General features: G+C 46.7%; 1 protein-coding gene across 9 annotated transcripts in view; it reads left to right on the top strand.

The window, feature by feature from the left end:
- The window catches only part of EIF4G3 (eukaryotic translation initiation factor 4 gamma 3), a 154,838-nt gene that overhangs the window by 111,098 nt on the left and 18,192 nt on the right, over positions 1-25,548 (top strand). For 5 of the 9 annotated variants that reach the window (XM_068414542.1, XM_068414543.1, XM_068414545.1 and 2 more), the window contains 12 exons: positions 4,260-4,348; positions 6,685-6,934; positions 9,175-9,332; positions 10,500-10,625; positions 11,765-11,875; positions 16,403-16,573; positions 17,560-17,757; positions 18,526-18,672; positions 18,958-19,194; positions 21,537-21,641; positions 22,758-22,890; positions 24,006-24,100. In XM_068414542.1, the coding sequence (XP_068270643.1) occupies positions 4,260-4,348; positions 6,685-6,934; positions 9,175-9,332; positions 10,500-10,625; positions 11,765-11,875; positions 16,403-16,573; positions 17,560-17,757; positions 18,526-18,672; positions 18,958-19,194; positions 21,537-21,641; positions 22,758-22,890; positions 24,006-24,100 (1,820 nt within the window). The remainder of the gene's footprint in view (positions 1-4,259; positions 4,349-6,684; positions 6,935-9,174; positions 9,333-10,499; positions 10,626-11,764; positions 11,876-16,402; positions 16,574-17,559; positions 17,758-18,525; positions 18,673-18,957; positions 19,195-21,536; positions 21,642-22,757; positions 22,891-24,005; positions 24,101-25,548) is intronic. The other 4 variants (XM_068414547.1, XM_068414549.1, XM_068414550.1 and 1 more) reach the window with 1 other exon arrangement.

Raw genomic sequence — 25,548 nt, forward strand, 5'->3', positions numbered from 1 at the left:
GAGACTGCTCAGACCCAAGACCTCTAAGAATAATCTAATTGCTGCAGCACTTACTCCTGAGTGCCCTTTTCACAGTTATAATCTGACCTGCCTAAAAATGTGGGGGGTTCTGAAGGAGGCGTTAATCCCCCTCCTCCCTGACGTGGCTTGCACGTGTATCCCGTATTTTGCGATGGAGGCGACACCTTTTCAGGGATGAATGAAATTATTTGCTTGTTCCTTGAGCGCTTTACAGAATACACTTTCTATCTGACAGTCAGAGAAACAATATTTTTATTTTTTGCTCTGTATAGAGAGAGAAACAAATATGTTCAGACCTTAAACATCTTTATTCTTCGGCAGTTCTTTTTTTTACAGCTCAGGAAAATGAATTTTTCAGTTTGCAGGAAAAGACCAGAGCTGAGCAGAGCTGTGACCCTTTTGGGATCCAGGGGACCCTTACTCTTTCTTTGCCCCTGGCAGTAGGTCTCCGCCAGATTTCCAAGGTCAGAGGATGTCTACAGGAGCACCTCTGTTGTATTCTTCTTATTTTGCAGAAATCAGAGTATGCTTGGTTTTCCTTTTTATTTTACGCTATATTCTATCTACTCTTAATGTCTTTAAGTTATATTAGCCTGCATAATGGAGGTAGCAATTTTAGTTGTTCAGTCTCAATGTCTGGTAGTAGCTGGTTCATCCATAACCTGCTCATCAGCATCGTTGGTCTTGCTCATAATCCCCTACAAAATGGGGAAGGTTTGGTGAGTTTCAGGGCATTAAACCACTGAGAACTGCAGGTTTTTATCCTGCAAGCGTGATGTTGTACCTGGATGTATGGTTTCTTGCTGCTGACTGTGTTTCTTTTCCAAGCGTTTGCCAAAGTCTGGGGTTAGAGGAGACACGTTCACCTTGTTGCGAGTGTGCAGGCAGCAGATCTTGTCCTGCCCGCTCAGGAGTGATTATCTTGAGGTTTTCAGGATGGGCAGAGCTGTTATCTGCAAAGGGCAAGAGCATGCGGCTTTTAAAATAATTAATTCCTACTTATCTTCATGGCAAGAAAAAATAATACAGATATTATCATGAGAGGAACTCAGCTCTCTGCCTGTGATCCTTACCAAAAGCATCTCTCCAGTTAAAAGTCATCAATGACACGCAGTTGCCTTTATTATTAAATTCTGGTTTTTCTCTGGTAGCTTTGCTGCCTGTGGTGAGGGACCAGCGATTCTCAGGGAACGAAACAGGAAAAATTTTGGTGGTGGAGTGGAATTTCTAAAGAAGGCGACGCTACCAGAGACCTGAAGCCTTTAGGACACACTCTGAACGCTCAGCTTTGGTGGAATCTTTCTATCACGGCTATTACAAGAAGCAAAAAGGAAAATAAGAGATTGATGTCTGTCCCAGGCAGAAATCCTAGGAACATAAGAAGCCAAAAGAGCTTAGTACACATTGAATTTCAAGGCCTGTTTCTTGCAGACCTAATTTATGTGATGTGCTTCAATCTAAAGTAGCCCCAACTGACTGCGAGTCCCTGGGTTTCATAGCTGTGGAGGCTGCAACAAGCAACTTGGGGCAGTAATTGGAAATACCTTGCAGAAATATCTCCAGCCCCCAAAACCAGAGAGCTGGAAACATAAATATCACCTTTTTCTTGATTTGCTGCCGTACCCCACTGGAATATATTTTCTTTCCCATGAGCTGTAAGGCGATGGTGAGTCTTTGCTTTGGTTTTCAATGGCATATTGGCTAAAAAAATAAAAATAGAAGAGCTGGTATTAATTTATGCTTAGCAGTTGGCACCCACATCAGAGAGGAGACTGCCTTCTCTGTCTCATTTGATGGATTGTGGACTTGCTGGGGTGGGTATCTCCTGCAGAAGGATGTTCCACTGAAGAACTTGAGGTAGCTGGAGAAATGGGTTGAGGTAGCAGAGGGTCTGCTGAGCAGATTTCTCCAGTGGTGACGTTATCACCAGTCGTGATGTCCGCAATAGTCTGGAAATAAGGATTTTCATAGAATCACAGAATCGTTTTGGTTAGGAAGGACCTTTAGGATCATCGAGTCCAACCATTAACCTAATACCACCAAGCCCACCACTAACCCATGTCCCTCAGCACCACATCTACTCGTCTTTTAAATCCCTCCAGGGATGGTGACTCCACCACCTCCCTGGGCAGCCCCTTCCAATGGCTAATGACCCTTGCTGAGAAGAAATGCTTCCTAATGTCCAACCTGAACCTCCCCTGACGAAGCCTGAGGCTGTGTCCTCTTGTCCTATCGCTGGTTGCCCGGGAGAAGAGGCCGACTCCCACCCGCTACAACCTCCCTTCAGGTAGTTGTAGACTGCACTAAGGTCACCTCTGAGCCTCCTCTTCTCCAGGCTAAACACCCCCAGCTCCCTCAGCCGTTCCTTGGAGGTCAGACCCTCCAGACCCTTCCCCACCTTGGTCGCCCTCCTCTGCACTCACTCCAACACCTCAACATCTCTCTTGAAGTGCGGGGCCCAGAACTGGACACAGGATGCAAGGTGTGGCCTCACCAGGGCCCAGTACAGAGGGACGATCCCTTCCCCAGACCGGCTGGCTACACTGTTCCTGACAGAGGCCAGGATGCCATTGGCCTTCTTGGCCACCTGGGCACACTGCTGGCTCATGTCGGGGCAGTGGGGCTTGATGCCCAGCCTTAAAACAGCGAGTTGACTTTTGAAAACCACTACATTTCCCATAAATTTTAGCAGATTTCGTAGCGGAGGGAACTGTGGAGCCTCGCTTGGGTCTGCGCTTTGCTAAATCACAGCAATTGCCCAACCCCGATTTCACCGCGAGACGGTGAGAATAACTCGACTCTTCTTGCGAGGTTACAGGGAGTTTCTGTGAGCAGGAATAAAAGCTAATCCCCCTTGCGTAAGGCAAAGCCATTTTGCAATCCATGGTTGCCCGGCCGTTCCTCTGCTCTCCTTTGAGCCCCAGGAAATTTGGGGTCACTGCTGGGGCTCTGCGCTGCGCTTAAAGCTTCTCCGTAGGGTGCTGCGATGGGTGGGGCGGGCGGGACTCGGAGTTCAGGACACCCGGGTGATTTTTCCAGCTCTTCCATGAACCATCAGTTCTATGAATAACCAGATAATGTTTGAATATGTGAGTTAGAATTATTCTTTGAGTTAGAATTATTCTTTGAGTTAGAATTATTCTTCTTTTTTTGTGTCGTGATTTCTGCAGCCCACAGTGTTCCCCTCCAAACAGGGAAACGCTGTTAAGAAGCCGCTGAGGCTCCTACGTGTCTTTTGGGGCGGTGGGAACGTAACAAATCCAGTTTCCTCTTGGCCCATAGGAACAAAATGTGCCATTATTAACACTCTTTTTATATATTCGTGGAAGAGCCTTTCAAACTCGTATTTTATTGTGATAAAATAAGCACACGCTGTGTTTTTTCTGTAGTATCTGCTAGAAACCAAAGGCTCAAGCTGGAAATCTGTTCGCAGTAAACTTCAGTCACGAAATCAATTCTGTTTACGCTCTCTATTAAATATTCATATGTGCCTAGGATCAGAATTTCAGCTGGTAGCAACAAATTACGAGCATATTGGATTAATGGTTTTCTGTCCTTAATATATTGTGTGGTTTCTTTTACCCTTCGGAGGAAAGGGGGGAAAGCGATCAGAGTAAATCACTGCTGATTTTAGAGATATTATATAGTGTTTTCTTTGAATCGGTTGGCCAGGGAAATTAGTGAACGGTGGAATCATTAACTTGCTTTTAAATTGAAATATAAATCCAGCTCAGGAGAGCCAGTAGTGCTGCAAGATGGGAGGAGTTGTCCATTTGGATGCAATCCTGGAATTTTTGGCCTGTACATTGTTATGGTTTATGGTTAATATTATAATTATATGAGAATTCTTATAATACTCCTTGAGAAAAATATGTTGAGAACAACCTTTGCTCCTAGCCAATACTTGATCTTTCAAAAAAAATTTCAGTTTCTGAAGGTTTTCTTTTGCCTTGATGATCCTTACGCTGTTGGTAATAAAGTCCTCGCTATCGCAAGTACCATTTCGAGCTTGAAGGAGCAACTTGTAAAGCAATTACCGCGTTTTAATGTCACACTAACGCTTGTGTTATTACCAACTTGAAACAAAAAGCGGTTTTATTAAGCTGAACCCTCTGCAAGGCTGCGACTGCTTCACTTTCCTGTAGGTAAAACCAGCGCGTGAGAGGGAAGCGCGTCATCCACGGCCAAATTCGCTCTGTATAATTTAGTGTTTTAATAGATGTACGCTTCTATTGCAGCCCAAACAGCTGTAACTGCACCAAAGACGTGGAAGAAACCAAAAGACCGGACGCAAGCCACTGAGGAGGTGATAGAGGTGGAAACAGAGGTAAGAGAGAACCACAGTCTTCCTTTGTCCTCTCTTGAAACTGTATTTTAGAGATGTCACTTCCTCGTTGTCTTGCGACCATCCAGGGCAGACTTTTTTGGGGGAAACTGTGGTATTCCTCAACATCCTTTAGCTAACTGGTTTTAGTCTGTTCCCTGTTGAAGCTCTTCAAGCTTTCTTTGTTCTTGCTTAATTTAATGACCCCTAACATTCAAGAACATGTAACTGCCGTCCTTCCAGTGACGGGTGAGATAAAGTCATTTTTAAATCCCTTAGCACGGCCCTGTTTGGGTCCCAGGCCACGATGGTGACATTGCCAGGTTCTTCTGCTGCTCCATGATGTCATTGTGATCACAGAATCACAGAATCAATGAGGTTGGAAGAGCCCTCTGGGATCATAGAGTCCAACTGTTGCCCTGACACCACCATGGCAACTAGACCAGGGCACTAAGTGCCATGTCCAGGCTTTGCTTAAACCCCTCCAGAGATGGTGACTCCACCACCTCCCTGGGCAGCCCCTTCCAATGGCTAATGACCCTTGCTGAGAAGAAATGCTTCCTTATGTCCAACCGGAACCTCCCCTGACGAAGCTTGAGGCTGTGTCCTCTTGTCCTATCGCTGGTTGCCTAGGAGAAGAGGCCGACTCCCACTGCGCTACACCCTCCCTTCAGGTAGTTGTAGACTGCACTAAGGTCACCTCTGAGCCTCCTCTTCTCCAGGCTAAACACCCCCAGCTCCCTCAGCCGTTCCTCGGAGGTCAGACCCTCCAGACCGTTCCCCAGCTTGGTCACCCTCCTCTGCACTCGCTCCAGCACCTCAACATCTTTCTTGAAGTGATGCCACGGCTGAAGGTTAGTTGTTCTGATGACCACCCGAGGGAGAAGCTGGGAAAGGAAAACGTTGACGTTTTCAGGCAAAACCACCTGGACAGTAATTAGAGGAGTAACAAAAATCTCGGTGTCGTTCTGGTGGGGATATATTGCAGGAGGAACCTCTTTGTTTAATATCCTGGGTAAAATTGGGGTTAGAATAGATCAGAAAGAGAGTAGGAGGGTAAAAATGTAAAAATTCAGACTGCCCTGAGCGTATATAAACTGCTGTCGGCCAGATGTGACGCAGAGCAGCATTGCTTCTTCATTCCAAATTTTTCTTCCGTTATTATTCATCCGCAATTTCCTCCACAACTTTCCCTTACCGCAAACATCGTTGAACCTTTCCGCTCTAAAAACATGTTGTTTCAGAGTAAATATTGAGTCTAGTGGATGGTACTTCATCCTTTGTATAAGCAACCACTTGCGGTTTCTCCACCGAAGGCTCGTTTACGCGTTACCAATGGTCTATAAGTGCTCTCCCCTCTGTGGGGGAATAGATGCTTAAAATGCTCACGCGCAAGGTATCGCGCTCCGACAGCTGCTCTGAGCGCAACGGAAAAGCAACGTTTGGGTAATCCAAGGAAATTAAAAGCATCCCCATGCTCGTTTTCAGAGAGTGAAGGATGTTGCTGGGCTGCACCAGCAAGTTTATACTCTCTGTCCGCTTCCTTCATCAGTTATTGGAGGAGTTTTGTCTCCTGGACCACTTGGCGTTTTCACCAATGCGAATTTTTTGGAGTATCCCCTTGAAAAAAATCTGCAAAAAGCATTTTAGGATGCGATGCCGTCGGGTAGGGAGGCGAAAGGATCGAGAGCCTCTTCCGGAGCATCCTTTGATTAAGTCTTGCCTGTGTTTAATGCTTAGACATGTTGGGATTGCTCCTAGAAGCGCGTTCCTCCCGCCTCCTCTGAATGCAGAGTAAGGCTGTGTCCTTGGAGAGCTCTAAAATTAACACCTAAGGGTACTGTTAATGCCTTTTTCCTGCACCCGAGATGCTGAAATTGTGGCTCTGTGTCACATTACCTTCTTTATTGGGATCTGCTCCAATTAGCAGCGTACATTTAAAGGAAGGATCCCCCCAAAACGAGTGCAGCGTTCCTTTTAAAGTCACCAGTGAGCTGCAGGAGAGAAGCGAGGTTGTCTTTCCAGGCTGGGATTGCTCATGGTTGTCATGTTATAGGGCTTAACAGTTCCTTCCATCCGATCCCAATAGCTCCTGGGGATTTCACGGGCATCGCTAAGTGTTTCCAGTTGCACTGTTAATTATCGGTGGGTTATCCCCAGGAACGACGCGATAAATCATCCGGTTGCTCTGTGTGTTGTTCTAGATCTCTGTTTAAGATGCACACGTGTTCTTGTTACGTGCAGAAATGCTGTATGAATAAATGAAGAGCCGTTTCACGTGCTTTGAATTGTGGCGGGCTGTTTTTAACGTCACCTCTGTGTTTCCATGTGTGCTTCAGCCTAAAGTAGAAGAGGAACTTTCAGGTGACAAAGTACTTGAATCTGAACAGGAGAAAATGAGCCATGAGTTTCAACTGGAGAGAGACCCTTCTGAACTTAAAAAAGCAAAACCTGTGGAAGAAAACGGAGAACAGGAAGCAGAACCTGTCCGGAACGGTGCTGAGAGCGTTTCAGAGGGAGAAGGAACCGATGCAAACTCAGGCTTCACAGAGAGCTCCAGCGAAGGGCCAGTGTACCAGTATAAACCAGGTAAATCCTGTTTCAGACTCTTGCATCCTCGCTTGGTTTTCTGCCTCCCTCCTTTAAGGGCTGCCAACACCCCGAGCATCCTCCCTATGGAAGGATGTGTCCAGTGGGGCTGGAAGGGGGTACAGCCTTTCACCGTGTCCGGCTCTGCCGGGATCCACTAACCAACAGGCTCAGAGAGACCTTCTGGGGGAACACGAGAGGAAAATTGTTTTTCTCTTGGTGGTGGTAATGAAGAGCAGAGAAAATCCCTGATTTCCTTGAATTTATTTGCACGTGTTGGATGTTGGCTGCGGCAGAGTGGAAATGGCGGCGAATTGGTTCCCGTGTGATCGACAGCTGAGAACGAGCCAAGAAATTCCATATAAGCAGACGTACTTCTTAAATAAGAGATTTGAAAGTTCTGACTGGGTGCTAAATACGAGTATGTGTGTTTATATAGATTTAATTTCCTGCCTAAACAGTTGCATAGATCTTCAGATATCCAGAAGAGTGAGGAAAAGAGAAGAAACAGTATGTGGTTTCCAACCCATGCTCTGCTATTGAACTGAGCATGCAGTTCTTTTGATAAAATAATTCAAGTGTGGGCTCGCAGGATACGGTCCTTTCGTTGGTGGTTAGCACTGGATATATATAGCCTGCCTAAGGAGTGGTTTTGTTATTTATTAAGATATTTAATTTGTAGAGCTGAACCTCTATTAATTCACCTCATTAAGAGAGACCTTGAGATCAACTTATTTCTTGGTTGCTACCAATTTTTAAGCCTTTTCTTATTCAGGTGAAGCTCCCTCAAAACAAATCAGTCATTTTCTTAAGAGCTCAGAAATTAAAGAGTATAAACCAAAATAAGGAAGGACCGTGAGAGCCTGGACAAGGTATCAGGAAGGAGCACCACCATTAAGTGATTACACTGCGGTGGTTATTTCAGCGCTGCTTTGTTCTGACAAAGACCCAAGTTGCTTTTCTTTTATTAATTTGGCAGTGTCGTATCGTTAGGAGAAAACATAAAGGCCTCTTGATAGTTTACCACACGCTTACGATAGGTTAGCAGTTCAGTGGTTAAGCACATCTTGAAGTTAATCCATAATTCATGAGCTGTCTCTCCGAAACACTCGATGCAGCGAGAGCGATCCCAGTCGGGGCTGGACGTACTTTTGCTCAGCTGGAGGGGTTGGATCTATCCCTTGGAAAGCAACAAGCAGCTGACTGCAAAGCAGACCTGGCCACTTGGTGCAAAAATCCTCGATCTCAGCTCTGCCCTTTCTAAAAAGGGGGATTTTTGCCTTTTGGTCAAGCATAGGAGGAATTGGGTGTTATATCCCAGTCTCTCCCCTTGCTGGGGATCCAGAAGAGCCTGTCTGTGATGCTGCCCAGCTGCTTTTCACGTTAAAACAGCTTGTTCAGATCTTTCCAGGAGAAGGAAATTATACATATAAACTGTTTCTTGTTGCTGTCGGTACTTTTCCATGATAAATGGAGGGTGGTGTGGCACAGGGGATAGGCAGCTGGCTGGGAATTGTGGCTGGGACACAGCTAGCCAGCCAAACCATTTTCTACACCCTTTTATCCCAAAACTGTGATATAAAACTGCACAAAGAGCTAAAAATTGTAATTATTTTCATGTATTTGCATTGCCAGTTATTAAAACCCGTCACTTGAAATAAGCTCCTGTTCATGGCCTCTGCAGGGATGAGGACAATGAGAAGCCAGGGACCTAAAGCTGGTGATCAGGGACTAAAATAAATAGAAAACCTTAACAGTGAAACTGAGTAGCTGGATAAATGCAGGCCGTGGGTTCTCAGAGGCTCGGTGTTTTCCCATTTTCCAAGGCTATTTTTGTTCTGCTCGGTGCTCTCCTTGGCTCTGCATTTATCGCTCCCTTTTACACAAAACCAACCACTTTAACTTTGGCGTTTTCACCCAGAAACTAGGAATCGTCCCTGTTCCATCACATGAAAGGTCAGAGTTAAAGAGTCAGAGTTAAAATGAGATGGCAGGGTTAAAACTGGAATTAGTGATTAGTTCCGTGTGTGGGTGCTGCTGGAGTTGGCTATATGCTCCCTATTGTTTATGTTCCTTTAATGCGATGTGTGTTCCTCTCCTCGCTGCCTTCAAAATTAAAATAAATTAAAATTTCCCAAACAACCATAGTGATCTTTTCCCTTTGGATTTACCCAAAAACGCGTCTCGAAGAGCGGAGGGTTTTGTTACCTATGGATCTCAGGCACCTTCTCTCCTTATAGAGCAGTGGAAGCCCCTGGACCCGGAGGGGAAGAAGCAGTACGACCGGGAATTCTTACTGGATTTCCAGTTCATGCCTGCCTGTATCCAGAAGCCGGAGGGGCTGCCTCCCATAAGCGATGTGGTTCTCGACAAGGTGAGAGGAGAGCCGATCAAACAGGTGAGTGCAATTTTTTTTTTAATATAAAAATCCCTAATTCATGCTTTATTCCTTGACCGTTTCAATGGCAGACTTGTGTTGGGAAGGGAAAATATTTGGCTGATGTCACGTCACAAAGTGCTTCAAATAGAGGCGTTGATGCCTAGCGAATGTGCACAGATTATTTAAAAACTGAAGAATTTTCAATGGTCTCTATCTGGATTAACTTACGTTGGGTTGTTATTAAAATTTAAAATTCTATAGCCCTGAAGAGCTGAGGATAGAAGCAGAGCAAGACTAAATGGAGAAGTGGTGTCTTTTATTAGAGCAATTCTACGGTTAGAAAGCGTAGGCAAGCTTTTGGGCAAGCTCTTTTTGTGGTCTGAAGTGGTCGTGTCACTATTTATGAGCTGATCTAATAAAAGATCTTTAAACCCTTGACTCTCAGGAAGTTTTGTGATTTCTCTCCAGCCTTATTACAGATGTAATTTTCTCTGCTGTATGTCTGCGCTTATTGAATTCCTTGTTATTTCTGAAGTGCTGACACCAAGACCTTATTCTCATCTCGGTTCGAGCTATGCAGTTCATTGATTGTGATGTAACTACTACAGACTCACTCTTGAGATTCAAGCCCAGATCAAGATATAGGTGGTTCTCATGTGCAGAAACATTTCCACTCTGAATTTCCTACCCAGACAAATTGTAACATGCAGCTTTGTTCCCAAAATGATTTCACCCACCTACTAGTTTTCCGTGATTGCTTCTCACTGCTCTGCTTTTGAGCTTCCTTTGCTCAGCCGGGTATCTCTGTTAACAAACACAAAAGCCATTTGTTTGGGGGAAGGTGGCAGTTTGTGATCCTGAACCAAGACCATCAAACTCATTTTGCACAAGGTGGGCCCATGTCGCTATAATTTTATCCTCCATAAGTCATGCTCAGCCTTGAAATGTTTCTGAACTCCAGCTATTTCCTCAATAGCCACCTGTAGAAGACGTATTTTAAATTAAATGTGTATTTTTAGTGTAAGTGTGGATGCAGAAAACTTGCACAGTTTGTTAAAAGCATTAATGTGGATATTAAATATGACTGTTACGGTTTAGCAGAGGTTGTCTGTAGACTTGGATGAACTTTGGTACTGCAGCACGCGCTGAACAGACCCTGTTTGTTTGTTCCGCTCCACGATGCAGGTCAATCAGCCAAAATTGCCCCTGAGAACTCTGGACCCTCGGATACTGCCTCGAGGACCAGACTTCACGCCAGCCTTCGCTGATTTTGGGAGGCAAACCCCCGGTGGAAGAAACGTAGCTGGAAGTGTGAGTTTACCCCAACTTGCTAATTTAAAAACAGGCCTTAACGCCGATGAAGTCCATCCTCACGCTTTTGGGCCTCTTCCGATGCTCTGGTGGTTCTGGTTTTGTCAGGATGAATGCAAGGGTGATGTTTTCTTGGCTGTCAAAATTTAGGCAAATTAGAAAAACGTTGCGGGTGTTTTTAACTGGTACGTATTGGTCTGAAATGGGTTTGATCTCCTTCCCCTTTTCCCTAGCGCGAGAGGTGTGGAAACGTGTTTCCACGCCGAGGACCTGACAGTCGCGTGTGTGCGAATGCACGTTTCTCGTACAACAACCCGGCATCGGTGTGCGTCGTCGTAGGAGTCTATTTTATAAAACACGCCAATAGAGCAAATAGATTTTACTAACAACAACAAAAAAAGAATAATATACACAGCACCTGTGTACGTTCTTGCTTTCTCTGTGCTTCCACGTGTTGCTTTGCTTCGATCGCTTCATTCCTTGTTTTCCTGCCTTTTCCTCTGCTTCCCTTTCACCTCTTCTTTTCCCTGTGTCTGGCTGTGCCCAAACTCTGAAATCCCTCTCTGAATTTTTCCCTCTTGCCTTTGCCATCCCTCGTTCTTGGGGTGCGGGTGCCCCCAGCACGGTGCCACCCCGTCATCCCCAGCTGGGGGCTGGAAGCTGCCTCCGTTAGGTGCAACCATTGATTCTTCATCTGTCTATTGAGATACATCCAATGTATCTACCTAGATACATCTAACGACGTAGCCATCAGTTATCTTTCAAAACTACTGGTTTCAGAAACGTTCACTTAAGAACCTTGACTTCCAAGTGTGCGGATTTCCAGGAGGCTCCGAGTCAAACCCGTCGATTTCGCTGCAGACTTGGAGCTGATGTAGTATTTCTGGTTTGAGAACAGTCTCGTGGCCAGCGCCTCGGTTCCGGGGCGCGTGTCCGTGTCTTGGAGTAGCCTCGGTGCCACGGTTTCTCTCGGAGCACCACCCGGTCCCGAAACCTCAATGCTGTTTGAGGTCGACGTCGCTTCCCCATGTTTAGGACTTGCAGGTTGTACTCCGGCGCCTTCTCTCCTTCCGTGTGCTGAATGTCCCAAGCCTCTCGGTGTCTTGGTAACGTCCCTGTCGCTCTTTCTCTTTCCGCAGACCTGCAAAGTGCAGAGCAACCCTGGATTGCCTTCCCTGGCTCGGTGCGGTTCCCCAGCATGCCCTCTCTTGGTCTCGCCTCACCCACCATTGAGGAACCTGCCAATAGGGGTAAGCCAAATCCTCCCCTCTCCCCCCCAAAATCTTTGCACCTTTTTGTAGAGTTGTCTTTTTTTCCCTAACGTCCGCTGTTGATAAAGAATGACTGGCAGAAAACTTTACAAAAAGGTGCAACATTGTTTTTTTTAAAAAAAAAAAAAAACGAAACCAGACTTGCATTGTACCCCTCTAGGCAGTCTTCAGTGGTGGGTGGGACATCACCAGCTGAGGGCATGCTGGGACGTTGGCCTGAGCGGGATCCGCGAGGGGTCTGCACTTTGCAGACCTGTGGAAAGGGGGAGAAAAGGTAAGTCCCGCTTACCCCGTTCATTTGGAGCATTCAGCACATAACATACATCTTACATTTGCGCCTTTGCAGAGCAGAGCCTTTCTTTGCGTGTTTTTTCCTCGAGGAGGGTTGGAAGGTGACGTTATTTAACGAGCTCTGCTGTCCTGGGACGTCGGCGGTTAGAGGATGAGAAGGGGGTTTTCAGCCCCGAGCGAAATCAGACATTATCTTCTCGTGAAGCATGGCAAAAACCTGCGCATCCGCTCTCTGTCCACTCGGTCATTCCACCTCTACGCAGGCCATGCCCATAAACCATTAAACCCCACTTGCCTCTTCCTTGCCCTCAAAATAACGTCGGGCAGCTCAGCGCTAACAAGCTTTCGGCACGTTGAGAATCTTTTGTTTTGCTTCCTTGGCTTTTGTCTTTATTTCCTTCTTTTCGCTTCAGCGTGTTGTATGACTGCTTTTAGAACTAACAAATGTCACATCAAACACTACCAGGGCTGTAATTACACAGGAACAAAACACAGCTAATGAAGACAAGAAGGTATCACAGAATCAATGAGGTTGGAAGAGCCCTCTGGGCTCATCGAGTCCAACCATTGCCCTGACACCACCCTGTCAACTAGACCAGGGCACTAAGTGCCATGGCCAGTCTTTCCTTAAACCCCTCCGGAGATGGTGACTTCACCAACTCCCTGGGCAGCCCCTTCCAATGGCTAATGACCCTTTAGATGAGTGCAGCGGGTAACGAGATGCAAACACAGAGAAACAGGGTTGGAGAGGACCACTCCGTCCCCGCGTGCCGAGGTGGGATGCGGCCGCTTTTGTCCTTCCTGAGAGGTGATGGGAACTCGAGTCGCCTCCATTCTTGTGCTTCCCTGGAAGGCAGAGTCGCTCCTAGCGTCTAAACTCGATTTCCCCTTCTGCACTTGAAGCCTGTTGTAGAGGGAGAAGCAGTTCTTTGATTTCTTGGATGGCTTTTAAAGCGTTTCCATGACTTGTGTCCCAAGAGCGGAAGAGGACCGTGAGGGAGAGCACCAGCTCAGGCTGTGTTGCTGTGGGTTTTTGGCTCCTCTGCAGGAGGCTTGTCCCTGTTTCTTTCTGTTTTCCTTTTTTTTCCCCCCTCCTCTTCATCCAGAAGACAGGTAATTCAGATGAATGTAGGAACATCTGGTAAGCACTTCTCTGTGCCTTTGGTGGAAAATAGTATTTCAGTGCAAGCTGTAGAGCTGTAATCGCAGGTGCTATGGAACCATTATTATTTACTTGGACTGGGTTACAAAAAGGAGGCCAGGCATGAGCTCAAGTGCCTCTTTAATGTGCTGCTTGGTAAATTTGGAACTAAAAAAACCCAGATTTTTTCTCTTAAAAGTTTGATCCAGGTGTTGGAGTGAGTCCAGAGGAAGGCGACCAAGCTGGTGAAGGGTCTGGAGGGTCTGACCTCCAAGGAACGGCTGAGGGAGCTGGGGGTGTTTAGCCTGGAGAAGAGGAGGCTCAGAGGTGACCTTATTGCAGTCTACAACTACCTGAAGGGAGGTTGTAGCGGAGTGGAGTTGGCCTCTTCTCCCAGGCAACCAGCGATAGGACAAGAGGACACGGCCTCAAGCTTCGCCAGGGGAGGTTCAGGTTGGACATTAGGAAGCATTTCTTCTCAGCAAGGGTCATTAGCCATTGGAAGGGGCTGCCCAGGGAGGTGGTGGAGTCACCATCTCTGGAGGGGTTTAAGAAAAGACTGGCCATGGCACTTAGTGCCCTGGTCTAGTTGACAGGGTGGTGTCAGGGCAGTGGTTGGACTCGATGATCCCAGAGGGCTCTTCCAACCTCATTGATTCTGGGATTATTTTATTACATGTTCAAAGGGGGCTTCTGTTCACTGCTTTTAAAGCCTAATCAAACAGTTTGAACCAAGTTTATTCACAGATAGTAAAAAAAATACAATCTTAAAGAAAGTCTGTGTTATATTAATGCACTTAAAGCTCTGGTCTCGAAGGCAGGCGGATCTGAGGAGGCTGTGCCATGTAACGTTCTGATCTTCAGGAGATGCACAAGCGCTCCTTGCATCCGTCAGTTTTGCGAAAGAAATCATCTCCTCTGACAGGGAGGTGCCTTCGCTCTAAAAGCCAACGCTTTGGCTTCGTGTGGACCCGTCCCCAAGGAAGCACCGTGTCCTCTCCATGTTACAGCCCGGCTGCGGTGGGAAGGTCCTTCAGCCCAGAGCTGCCTCTGCGCGAGAGACGGGGCAGCCGCAGGTTACCTCTCGATGGCTTTGCCCGCGTTCCTGGGGGACGTGAGCCCAGACATGTTGATTTTCAGGGCAGGTTGCCAGTCTGGCTCCTGGTTACCGAGCTTCCCGCGGACAAGGAGGTGTGTGGTGAGGCCTAGTGCGCGTGGCTGAAACCAGTCGGTTCTCTGTTGCGTTATAGTCTGGTTCTTCAGCTGGAGGGAAGGTTCTGCTTCCCACAGCCACACGTTCGCAGCGCGGTTAGAACCTGGGCAGCAAAATCGTGTGAAATTGCGTAAAACCAGAGGTGGGTGTCTCCAGGCAGGGCTGTGAAGCAGACTTTACTGTGTCGTACTGGTGTCAGCCAAGGGCTCTGGGTGGGAGCGGAGAGGGGTTGTAGGGAGGGATTAGCAACTGTTTTAGGAAGGCGTCTAACACACAAAAGCGTCGTCAAGGCTCCCTGTTCTCGCCGGCTCGTTGAGCTGTTGCTTTCTCAGGAGCGATCGACTCGCGCGGTTGCGTTACCGTTATGGCGTGCGCCCGACAAGGTTTGAACGAGGCCGAGGGGTTATTTCCGTGCGTGCCCGCAGGGTCTGAACACGAGGTCTCCGTGGATGGTGGGCAGCACGCTAACATGCTGCACCGCGTAGCCCTCATCCATGCGTCGCCTGGGTGTACGAAGCACATCACGGCGTGAGGTCGTTGTCTTTTGACAACATCTTACTCTGTTGCTCTTATCCCCTAACGAAGCCCAAACGAGAGCTCCAGCAGTGACAGTGATTATGTTCGTTTGCTTTCCTCCACGGTACGTATTTACATCATCAAAGACAAGCAGTTCAAAGTGCAGGTACAAGCTCCTGCCTTTAAGGAGGGCTTTCTTTTTTTAATTGGGTAAAGATGGGTTTGGGGCTGATATACGACATGAGAGGCACCAGCTAAGAGCCTCTCCTCATGCATTCAGTGAAGTTGTTTGAATAACTGAGATGGTTTTGCCTCTCTGACGCTCGTTGAATCCCTTTGTTGAACAAAGAAATGTTTTAAATGGCCCATCTTTCATGCGGAGGTTGCCTACTGCCCGCTGAAGAGATTAATTACTTCTGTGGAAAGTAACAGGGTTTGATAATGGAGTTTTGTTGCCATGCTAATTTTTACATGGAGGTTGGACATTTCTAATAAATGAGTTCAGGAATATGAAAGAGCACAGGGGAAGAGTAACGTCCCGACAACATTGGATACCTGTAGTCCTTAATCAGAAGCTCCTGGATGATGAAGAGAGAGTTTGGGGGTGTCTTGTGCCCTATCACTTGTACAACTGATGAAAAACTCCCAGGTTTTGGCAGTTTTCATGCCTGGTTTGTCCAGGCAGAGCATCATGTTACCCAGGATTGCAGAGAAGCGCTTGATGCTGGTTCAAACAAAGTACCGTATTTCCCTTTTTTCTGTGAAACTACAAAGCGTTTGACCCCCATCTGCTAGGATCTGTATCTCTGCACTGCAGGAGCAGCACTGATGCTCCCTTCAGCGTGTTTTATATAATTCCTGTCTTAAAATGGCTCTGTTTGAAGCAATCTCCAGTAAAACTTCACGTTTTTGGCAGAGCTGCTAATTTATTGTTACCTGATTGCTTGGGATGGCACGTTTGAAATAATACACTTGTATTTCAGTTATTTAATCCTTAATATGCTTTTGCTGTGATGTCTCAGTAACGCAGTTTCTGGCTTTCAAGAGGCCCTTTGGGTCAGTCGGGTTGAGTTCTGCAGCGCTTAAGCAGCGTCCGGAGCATCGCCGGTGTGTGTAGGCAGTGGCCATCCCATATCTATTTTGGGAAAAGCTGCCTGAGAGAAATGTGTTTGGTGTCTTCACGTTCCCTCTGACCAACTGGGACCAGTGTGTTGGGTCAGAGGGAGTCCTCAGAGTCCTAGGAGGAGTTGCTGATTGTCAGCGTTGCCGTTGGCGTGCGCCCCGGAGTGTTTTATCGAGGTGCGAGTTTTAAAAAGGGATATAACAAGGCATGTTTTTGTCCTAGTTGTTGAATGTTGGACCGAGGAGATCACAGCCAGGCCAGAGGAGAGAGCCCAGGAAGATCATCACTGTGTGTGTGAAGGAGGACGTCCACCTGAAGAAGGCAGAGAACGCCTGGAAGCCGAGCCTGAAGAGAGAAAACCAAACCGAGGACCCAGAAAATGTCAAAACCCAGGTGAGAGCGTGAGCGAACGCAGTCTGTAAGAGGAGGAGAATGGTCATTTGCCTTTGCTGTTGTGTAAGACAGTGAAAAAGGGCAATGAATTCCAGTTTGAATCACAGCTTTCCCCTTCCTTGATTATTTTTTTTTTCTTATGTTTATTCTTGACCTGGAGTTTAAATAGCAATCCTGTATATTAAGCGACTCTAAATAGGGAACACCAGACAACCTACTACCTCTCTTCCAGGATTGTTTTTCTATTGCTATTTTACTAGAATATTTCAGTTTCCATTCGAAAGCAAACAACCTCAAACTTCCAGCACAGAACTTGCTCTTCATCCCCTTTTAGACTCTGTTTCTGCCCTTGAACCTCAGCAAGACTGAGGTTCCTTTGTCGGTTTGTCCTGCTCAGCCCAACAGTGCCGTCTCTGAAGCTTTTCTCTGTGTCTTTCTCCCCCTCCTCTCCTCTGGGGAGCAGGCGCTCTGGGCAGAGGTGTTTGCCTGATGGTCAAGCTTGTAATTTGTAGGATAAGTCGCGTTAGTTTAGAAGGACACTGGAATTCTGTTCTTGGGGCTAACGGCAGCATTGTTGACCTAATTATCATTCTGGATAGGAAAAAAAAAACAGTGCCTTAAAGTGACTATAGAAGTTGATTACCTCTGGTTGAGGGAGGAGGAGGCCAATCCCTGTTAATTTATATCTCATGGCTACATTGATATGAAGAAGAATATTTCAATTGGGTGACAGCAAGGGCTTCGTGCCTCTGTCGTGCTTGAAAAAAGCACTTGGGTGCTTCCAAAACTCCTGCCCCACAGCCTTGGTCTTTGGTAGCCGAGTTAGGACTGGAGCTGGACTGTGCACAAATGTGTGTCTGTGTGTAACTCAGCTTCCTAGAAGTTCCTATAGGACATCTCCGTTCACCGTTAAGATGCATCCTAGCTCGTTCCTGAAAGCCACCTGTTTGATTTCTGCTTTAACTTAGAGTTTTCCTGTCGTTTAGGAGCTGTTCCGCAAGGTACGCAGCATCTTGAACAAGCTGACGCCACAGATGTTCAATCAGCTCATGAAACAAGTGACAGACCTGACAGTAGATACAGAAGAGAGGCTGAAAGGAGTCATCGACCTCGTCTTCGAGAAGGCTATCAATGAACCGAGCTTCTCGGTGGCCTATGCCAACATGTGCAGATGTCTTGTAACGGTAAGAGTCACAGGATTACAGAATCAATCAGGTTGGAAGAGCCCTCTGGGATCATCGAGTCCAACCATTGCCCTGACACCACCATGGCAACTAGACCAGGGCACTAAGTGCCATGTCCAGGCTTTGCTTAAACCCCTCCAGAGATGGTGACTCCACCACCTCCCTGGGCAGCCCCTTCCAATGACTAATGACCCTTGCTGAGAAGAAATGCTTCCTAATGTCCAACCTGAACCTCCTCTGGCAAAGCTTGAGGCTGTGTCCTCTTGTCCTATCGCTGGTTGCCTGGGAGAAGAGGCCGACTCCCACTGCGCTACAACCTCCCTTCAGGCAGTTGTAGACTGCGATAAGGTCAAGGTGCCAAGCCGAGCTTTGGACAGATAGTGTTCAGATGGTGAATTTGCGACAAAATAACCCCCCTTCTCCCCTCGATCCTTCATGACATGCAACAAAGGAACACGGCTCCAGAGTCTTCGACGCCTAACATGAGTGTTTTTGAGCAGTGTGTCTTTTTAAAGGATCCCATGAATGGAAATGTAATCTGTCTCCGGGCCGAGGTGGCGTCAGCCAAGTTTTTGAGTGTGGCTTTACATATGAAATGTAAAACTCAGCTGGAAATCGTGATGTGATGCTTAACTGTCACAGCCTTGCAGACTTGCCTTGCTGAATATGAGGCGCATCATAAAATGTCATGGGTGGCTTATCGGAAACCTCGCTGGTATGTAGAGTTTAGCCATATTTCTGCTGATGTTTTTCTTCCTTCTCCTCCAGCTGAAAGTGCCCATGGCAGACAAACCTGGGAGCACGGTGAACTTCCGCAAGTTGTTGTTAAATCGCTGCCAGAAAGAATTTGAAAAGGACAAGGCTGACGACGACGTCTTTGAAAAGAAGCAAAAAGAACTTGAAGCTGCTACCACTGTAAGTGGTGTTTTTTCCCCGTAAATTCGCAGAGCTCCCTCTGAAAATGATCTCTTTGGAAGGTGGCAGTCGATTTGGGGGGAATGTTGGAGTTGAGAGTTTCATTCTGTCACTGTGCCTGAGTATAATAAAAAATATTTTCCTTGATGAGCTGCTTTATACCAGCCTCTTCTTGGTTTTTAGGAGAAAAAGGGACAACAGCAGCTATAAATGTAAAACTGGATCTTCTGAAGAGTGCTGTGCTCTGTGAACATGTTTGTTTAGAGCTGTTTTTCTGTTTTACAGCCAGAGGAGAAGACGCGGCTCCATGACGAGCTGGAAGAGGCCAAGGACAAAGCCCGACGGAGATCCATTGGGAATATAAAATTCATTGGCGAGCTTTTCAAACTGAAAATGCTGACGGAGGCTATCATGCATGACTGCGTGGTAAAGCTGCTGAAAAACCACGACGAGGAGTCCCTCGAGTGCCTTTGCCGCCTGCTAACGACCATTGGCAAGGACCTGGACTTTGAGAAGGCAAAGGTAGGGCAGGACCGGGAGGGAGAGATGAGGCTTTCTGGGCAAATGGAGAAACGAGCGTGGGGTGGTTTTATTTGAGGATTTATTATTTTTTTCAGGAATTTCTGTATGGCATGAGGAAATCATCCGCACTTCTGTGGATGTTTCATCATGACCTGATGGCGCTCCCTCCTCTCTGCCACTTTCTAAGAGAGTCTGTATCATATTCAGCGGAGTTCTCCAGTCTTGTTTCCAACTATTTCATCCAAGCACAATCTAAAAGTGCTTAATATATCCTATGGGTTTCTTTTCCCAAATAGAATTTACCTCTTTGTAGTTTCCAAACCATTAATATTTTGAGTTATTTCTTTACCATTGAAGGTTTATATTACCTAGAAAACCTACCACTGAATGTGTTGTCTGGATTAAATCTAAAAAAACCCCTTAACTAACTCACCTAAACCCGCACCTGAACCTTAGTGGACGCATTTATTTTGTGTCCCCGTCGTCTCCAGCTATGCTGGAATGAAGCAGCTGGTTTGCAACTGCAGCACTCCAGCATCCTTCTCCTGATTTTCCAACAAACGTAGCTGTAGCACGGAGCATTACACCCTCGATGAGCTTCTCTTGGCACAGACAATCTCCTTCTCCTTAGCAAAGAGCCAGGCTTGGGATGAAAAAGCATTCAAGGGTTTTGCCAGAAATCAGTGGGACTCAGCTCTGGAAACAAACTGAGCTGATTGTTTTCAGCTGCTTGGGGAAGGGAGTTCCCTCAGAGTGCGCTGGGGCGCAGGGATCATGGCGAATTGATCCTGATCCTTATGGGGAAACAGTTGTCCAAACTGTTTTACGGAGCGTTGACCAAAGCAGCCTAATTTACCACTAATTCCCCAGGCTAAATACCCTGCGCCGGTAACACAACAGCGTGTGGGTTGTTGATGCAGGGCTGAAAGTGCGCGAAGCACGGAGATTAAATTTCTCCACATGCTTTGGGAAGAAAACAGGGTTTGACTTCTAAGCAGTAGCTGAGGTCATGCTGGATGAGTCCTGGGTGCTGTTTTGGTCTCTGCCAGCATGGAAACGCTGTACAAGCCAACATTTTGGTGCACTGGCCGGTTCCACAACCTCGAGCTACGGCACCGTGGAGCTCGGAGCGCGCACGCAGCAGGGACACGCTCGCAGATGTCGTGTTACCCGTTGTGAGCAGCTGCCTGTGTCCTGCCTTTGTGATTTGTTATTTCTATCAAGATTGAGCGAGAATCCTTTATTTATTTTCTATTAATGGGGTAGATGGTTTATTATGTGTTTTTATTAAAGCTGAAGTGTTAGTGATAATTATAATTAAAGCTTCTGGACAAGGTCCATTCTAAATATTTTCCCCGTCATCCCTGACTTTGGAAACATTTGCTCTCAGAGCTGAAACTTTCCAGGGCAAGGCCAGAACCAAATTTTAATAGGGTTTTTCTTGTTTGTTTAAGGGTTTAGCTAGTTTTTAATGAAGGGAGTGGGAAACATTTTCTAAAACTACCCTGAAACTTCTTGTTTAAAACAGCCAGAACCCCCATTTTGAGGGAAAATGCTTTTTTGGAGCCTGGTGAATCAAATTTAGACCTAATGGAAGCTTCTCTAATGATACCATTTCATATCTTAGTGCAAACTGAGTTGGATTCCATCACATCACGCCTTTTGGGATGAAAAGGAGCTTGTGGGATTTCATACTACAGCTAAGCCCGTTCAACAGCTTCTTGCTGAGAGAGGCGGTGCTTCTGCCCCCCCACTTCTCTTGCCCAACCCCAGCTGAGACAGTTCAGGGAGGTGAAGCATCGAAATGACATGTGCAGGGTTAGTTTTATGCCTGTTTAGTTTCCTGAGCTGGTTTTTCTCGGGATGAGGTGAGCACAGATGCTGATACGAGAAGGAGGAGCTCAGAGGTAGAGCAGGACTCCCCTTTTCTGGTGGCAGCTAGCCAGTAGATCAGCTTAGCTGTACCATAAAAAAAACACATTGATTTTTTTTTTTTCCACAGATTGCAAGTTTATTATGTACGTGCGGAGGGTGTAGGTTATTTGAGTAATTAAAAATGCAGAGAAAACCTGTGCTAAATGAAGGAGGTGCAGACCTATGTCTCATTTCCTGCACATCCTACACCACGCGTGCTCAAAATCCAACTCCAATTCAACTCAAATCCTTTTGTACGCTTTGAGGGAGTGTACAAGACCCAACAGTTCTCCAGAGAGCAGCTCTGCCTCCCCAGCTGTGTTTCTGGCACAGAAATGCTGTAATGCAGAACCCCCCGACTCCCCACCTGAGGGAGTATTTTCATTTTCTTCCAAGACACGTTGATGACGGATGTTTCTCTTGTGTAGCCTCGCATGGACCAGTATTTTAATCAGATGGAGAAGATTGTGAAAGAGAGGAAAACATCTTCAAGGATTCGGTTCATGCTGCAGGATGTAATAGACCTCAGGCTGGTAGGTACCAACTCAAGTAAGTAAAAGAGCATGTTCCCTTTCATGTCTGGGCTGGAAGAGCTCTCATGCAAGAGCAGGGATTTACCATATTTACAGCAGAAGGAGGGTGTTAGGGGGAGATCTGCGCCCCTTATCCCGAAAGTCTGGCTGTTTAAAGCCAAGAAATCTCTCCGTTTTGCCTTAATGAAGGGCAAGGTTGGTAGACAGGTGAGTGTTTTGGTTCTGCTTAATGTTAGACGCGTGCCCACGCTGGCTTCTCGTGCCACTAGTCCAGCCCCATTGCAGCAGACGCCTGAGCCCTTTTCACGGGAGAGGTGTTGGGTGTTTTTTCCCCAGAGCATCCCCTGTGCTTGGCTGTGGTGCTCGCACTGCTTTGCTGTCTTCATTTCCATGCACTCCGGGTGTAACCGTTTCCTGACAGCGCTTACTTTTGCTGATGGGACCAAAGCGCTCTGAGATGCATCCCCCACAAGGGAGGGGGACCGGTGAGCGTGGCTGTAAAAACGGTGAGGGTCTGTTTCACGGCAGTATGGATTTCATCGAAAGCTGGTCCTGTATGAGCCCGTATTGCTGGCACAACCAGGCATCTGCTAGTTGTTCACTGGCCATATTGTGCCTCAAGTTGCCCCAGGGGAGGTTTAGACTGGAGATCAGGGAAAATTTCTTTACCAAAAGGGTTATCAAGCACTGGAACAGGCTGCCCAGGGCAGTGGTGGAGTCACCATCCCTGAAGCGATTTAAAAGCCGTGTAGATGTGGTGCTGAGAGTCATGGGTTGGTGGTGGCCTTGGCAGTGCTGGGTTAACAGTTGGACTCGATTATCTTAAAGGTCCTTTCCAATCAAAACGATTCTATGATTCTAAAACATCTTGAATTCAGTCATGCAGCCTCCATTCTCCACCAAAACATATACCAGAGTCTATAGCTTTGACCTGTGGTGCTGGGATGTCCGTAATGTGACCCAGCACCACAAAATCTTCCCTGGTCCCTTAGGGAGCAGCCCCTCTAACACGTTACAAGGGTGGGAGGATTAGGCCTCCTTCACGGTGTTCAAAATACCACATTTACAGCACTCTCCTGGAAATATCTCTGAACTCACGTTTGGCTTCTTTCCTAGTGCAACTGGGTTTCCCGGAGAGCAGACCAGGGCCCGAAGACCATCGAGCAGATTCATAAAGAAGCCAAGATCGAAGAGCAAGAAGAACAGAGGAAGGTCCAACAACTCATGACCAAAGAGAAGAGGAGACCGGGTAAAGTAAAAGCCAAGTTGGCTCCTCGTTTCACTCAGTTCACATCCAGTGGCCATAGAGGGAATCCCACATAAAAGAAAGAAATCTGTTTTTTTTTCTTAAGTGTAATGAGGAAAGGGAATTGGGGCCTGATTGTGGCTGAGGCTGGAGAAGGAACAGACTTGCCATGGATTGGCTGTGTGGATTTTTCAGGGGCAAACCCCTTGGGTAATAATAAACAACCGCAGGCCGATAGTGCTTAAGTTTCACGTTCATGCAAACCATATTTGATTTTGTGATGGGCTGCCAGAAATCTGTTAAAACAAGTTACTACGTAGGAGTCAGATTTGCCATCCATTCTTGTGTACAACAGCATCTAATTTCAAGAGAATAGCATCTAATTTCAAGAGTAACCACGTTGTCTTTAGCTGTTAAAAGTTGTGAGGTGTTAACTCAGCAGGAGAAAGTGTCTTGGCATTACCTTAAATTACTACCAGCCCTTGAGGCTGGCACTACCTGAAGATTAATTTGGAGTGACTGGGAAAATAAAGACTGGGACGGAGCAGGGCAAGGAGGAAGTTCTCTTTGGGATTCTTTAATACTAAGGGTTGTCAAATGAAAGTGCCGTGAAAACAGGGCATAAAGAAAATACACGTAGGGTTTGTTTTAATTATCCTAAAACTGACGTCAGGGGAAGGTAAGGAGCTGGGGACTGCCTGGATGGTTCTGTGTCTAGACTAGCCTAGCCCTGCTGAAATCCATGCAACAAGCTTTGGGTTAGCAAAGGCGCGTTGTCTGCTGCTTCTGTGAGCTCGTGAACGCACGGTACGCGCGGCCGCATCCAGGTGGCAAGAACACACACAGAAATCTAACCAGGAATAATCACTACCAAAACCAGCCCTTGCAAATAGCGATATCTTTTATGTCAAGGCTATTTTATAATAATAATAAAGTCAGGCAAGCTAGTTACGTCACCTTAGTCTGAAGAAACACTCCAAAAGACGTGATTTCTGCCCAGAGTTGTGCTGAGGCTCAGCAGAAACGTGCCATCTGCTTTTCCTCCTCCTGGTGAACTCGGAGACGATCACCTGCGTTCTCAGGGATGAGCTAAGGGCATTGTGTTTGTCGTCTGGCAGGTGTCCAGCGGGTCGATGAAGGCGGTTGGAACACTGTGCAGGGGGCAAAGAACAGCAGAGTGCTGGACCCCACCAAGTTCCTTAAAATCACCAAGGTAGGTGCCAGCACAAGACTGGTTCAGAGCAACAAAAATGCCGAGGTCTTACCGTACTGTATCTGTCTGGGAAACACCATTATAGTGTTTACAGGTCAAAACTTGTTCTTGGGACACTTTAAAGCCCCAGGGTTAGTACTGCGCATAAATAAGGCACAAAAGAAGACTCCATTGTCCTCTGAATGTTCTTATTTTGTTTGTTCTGAGGGAACAGAGTATGCATACATGTTTTCTCAGGTTCATAGTGTCCTTTTAGTGACCCAGAAGTTTTTAGTTGGAAAACCTGCATCCTTCCTGATGAAAAGAGAATGTGAGTTGGCGTATCGTGTGTGGTGGCATCTCAGACACCTGTCTGATGGAAATCCTTTGCTGCCTCAAGTTCTCAAGACCCTGTTCTGACGCTGCTTCTGAGTAGCACGAGGATGCCACATTCAATGTGAAAACAAAATGTTCCTGAGGTATCACAGACAGCTTGGAGGGGTCAAGTAGTACAAGAAGAGCCGTGTCCACTTTTACAGTGTTTCTGGATTTCTGGGCAGTGTGGTCGCATCCCTCAGAATGTGTTAAACTTTCACACCCATCCTCCAGATGAGCATCTTCCTGGTACATTTGGTACATCCCTGGTGATTTTGGGATATTTATTTCAGGCTGCAGGTTAGGCAAGCTTGGAGATTTCTCCTTTTTTAATGATCTTCAGAACAGCCTAGGGATTTCTCACCAAGAACTCCGTCTTTCACATAAATCAGGGTGTTTCCTAGACGTTCCCTTGTCCCAGCTAATGTCACTCTCCTTGAATTTTACTCTCCGTGCCTGGATGCTCGGAGAGCTGTAAAGCAGAACCTGGGCAGACTGTAGCCCTTCTGCAGATCAAGCTCGGTTTGTTCCTTATGAAAGTCATAAAACAAGACTCCAAAACTTAATTAGCAGGAGGATTCAGCCTTTTTTGTGCACATGGGAAAAGTCCTTCTGCTCCGTTTAGTACAAATACAATACAAATAGAAGTAGCTCCACAGCAGCTGCATTGTCGGAAGGAGAGAGGAGCTCCTACAATGAGATCTGTGGGGTCGCAACCTCCTTGTCAATAAATTCACCTACTGAGCATTGTAAAATCGATGTTCTCTTCTTGTCAGACACTACTTTTCCCCTCCAAGTTCTGCAGCCTATTGTTGTTCTTCGCCCTCTGAATTCTGTTTGTTGCTGTGCTGCTTCCCCCCGAAGCCAGGACTGGGAGGTGGAGTGAACGGGCAGACAAGTTTTACTCATCACAAACAAACTGAACATGTTTCAAGCACTGATACACTGTGCTTTTTCCTCCTTACGGAGCTCTGTAGTGCCCAATAAAAAGAAGCTCCTGGTCATTGTGAACGTGTTTCACTGACATTTTGGAAGAAGCTCTTTAAGATGGGTCCTCTGTGTCTGGCTTCGTCTTCCAAAAATGTGTTCAAGTG

This window comes from Nyctibius grandis, chromosome 17 (assembly GCF_013368605.1).
Source record: "Nyctibius grandis isolate bNycGra1 chromosome 17, bNycGra1.pri, whole genome shotgun sequence".
Taxonomy (NCBI): Eukaryota; Metazoa; Chordata; class Aves; order Nyctibiiformes; family Nyctibiidae; genus Nyctibius; species Nyctibius grandis.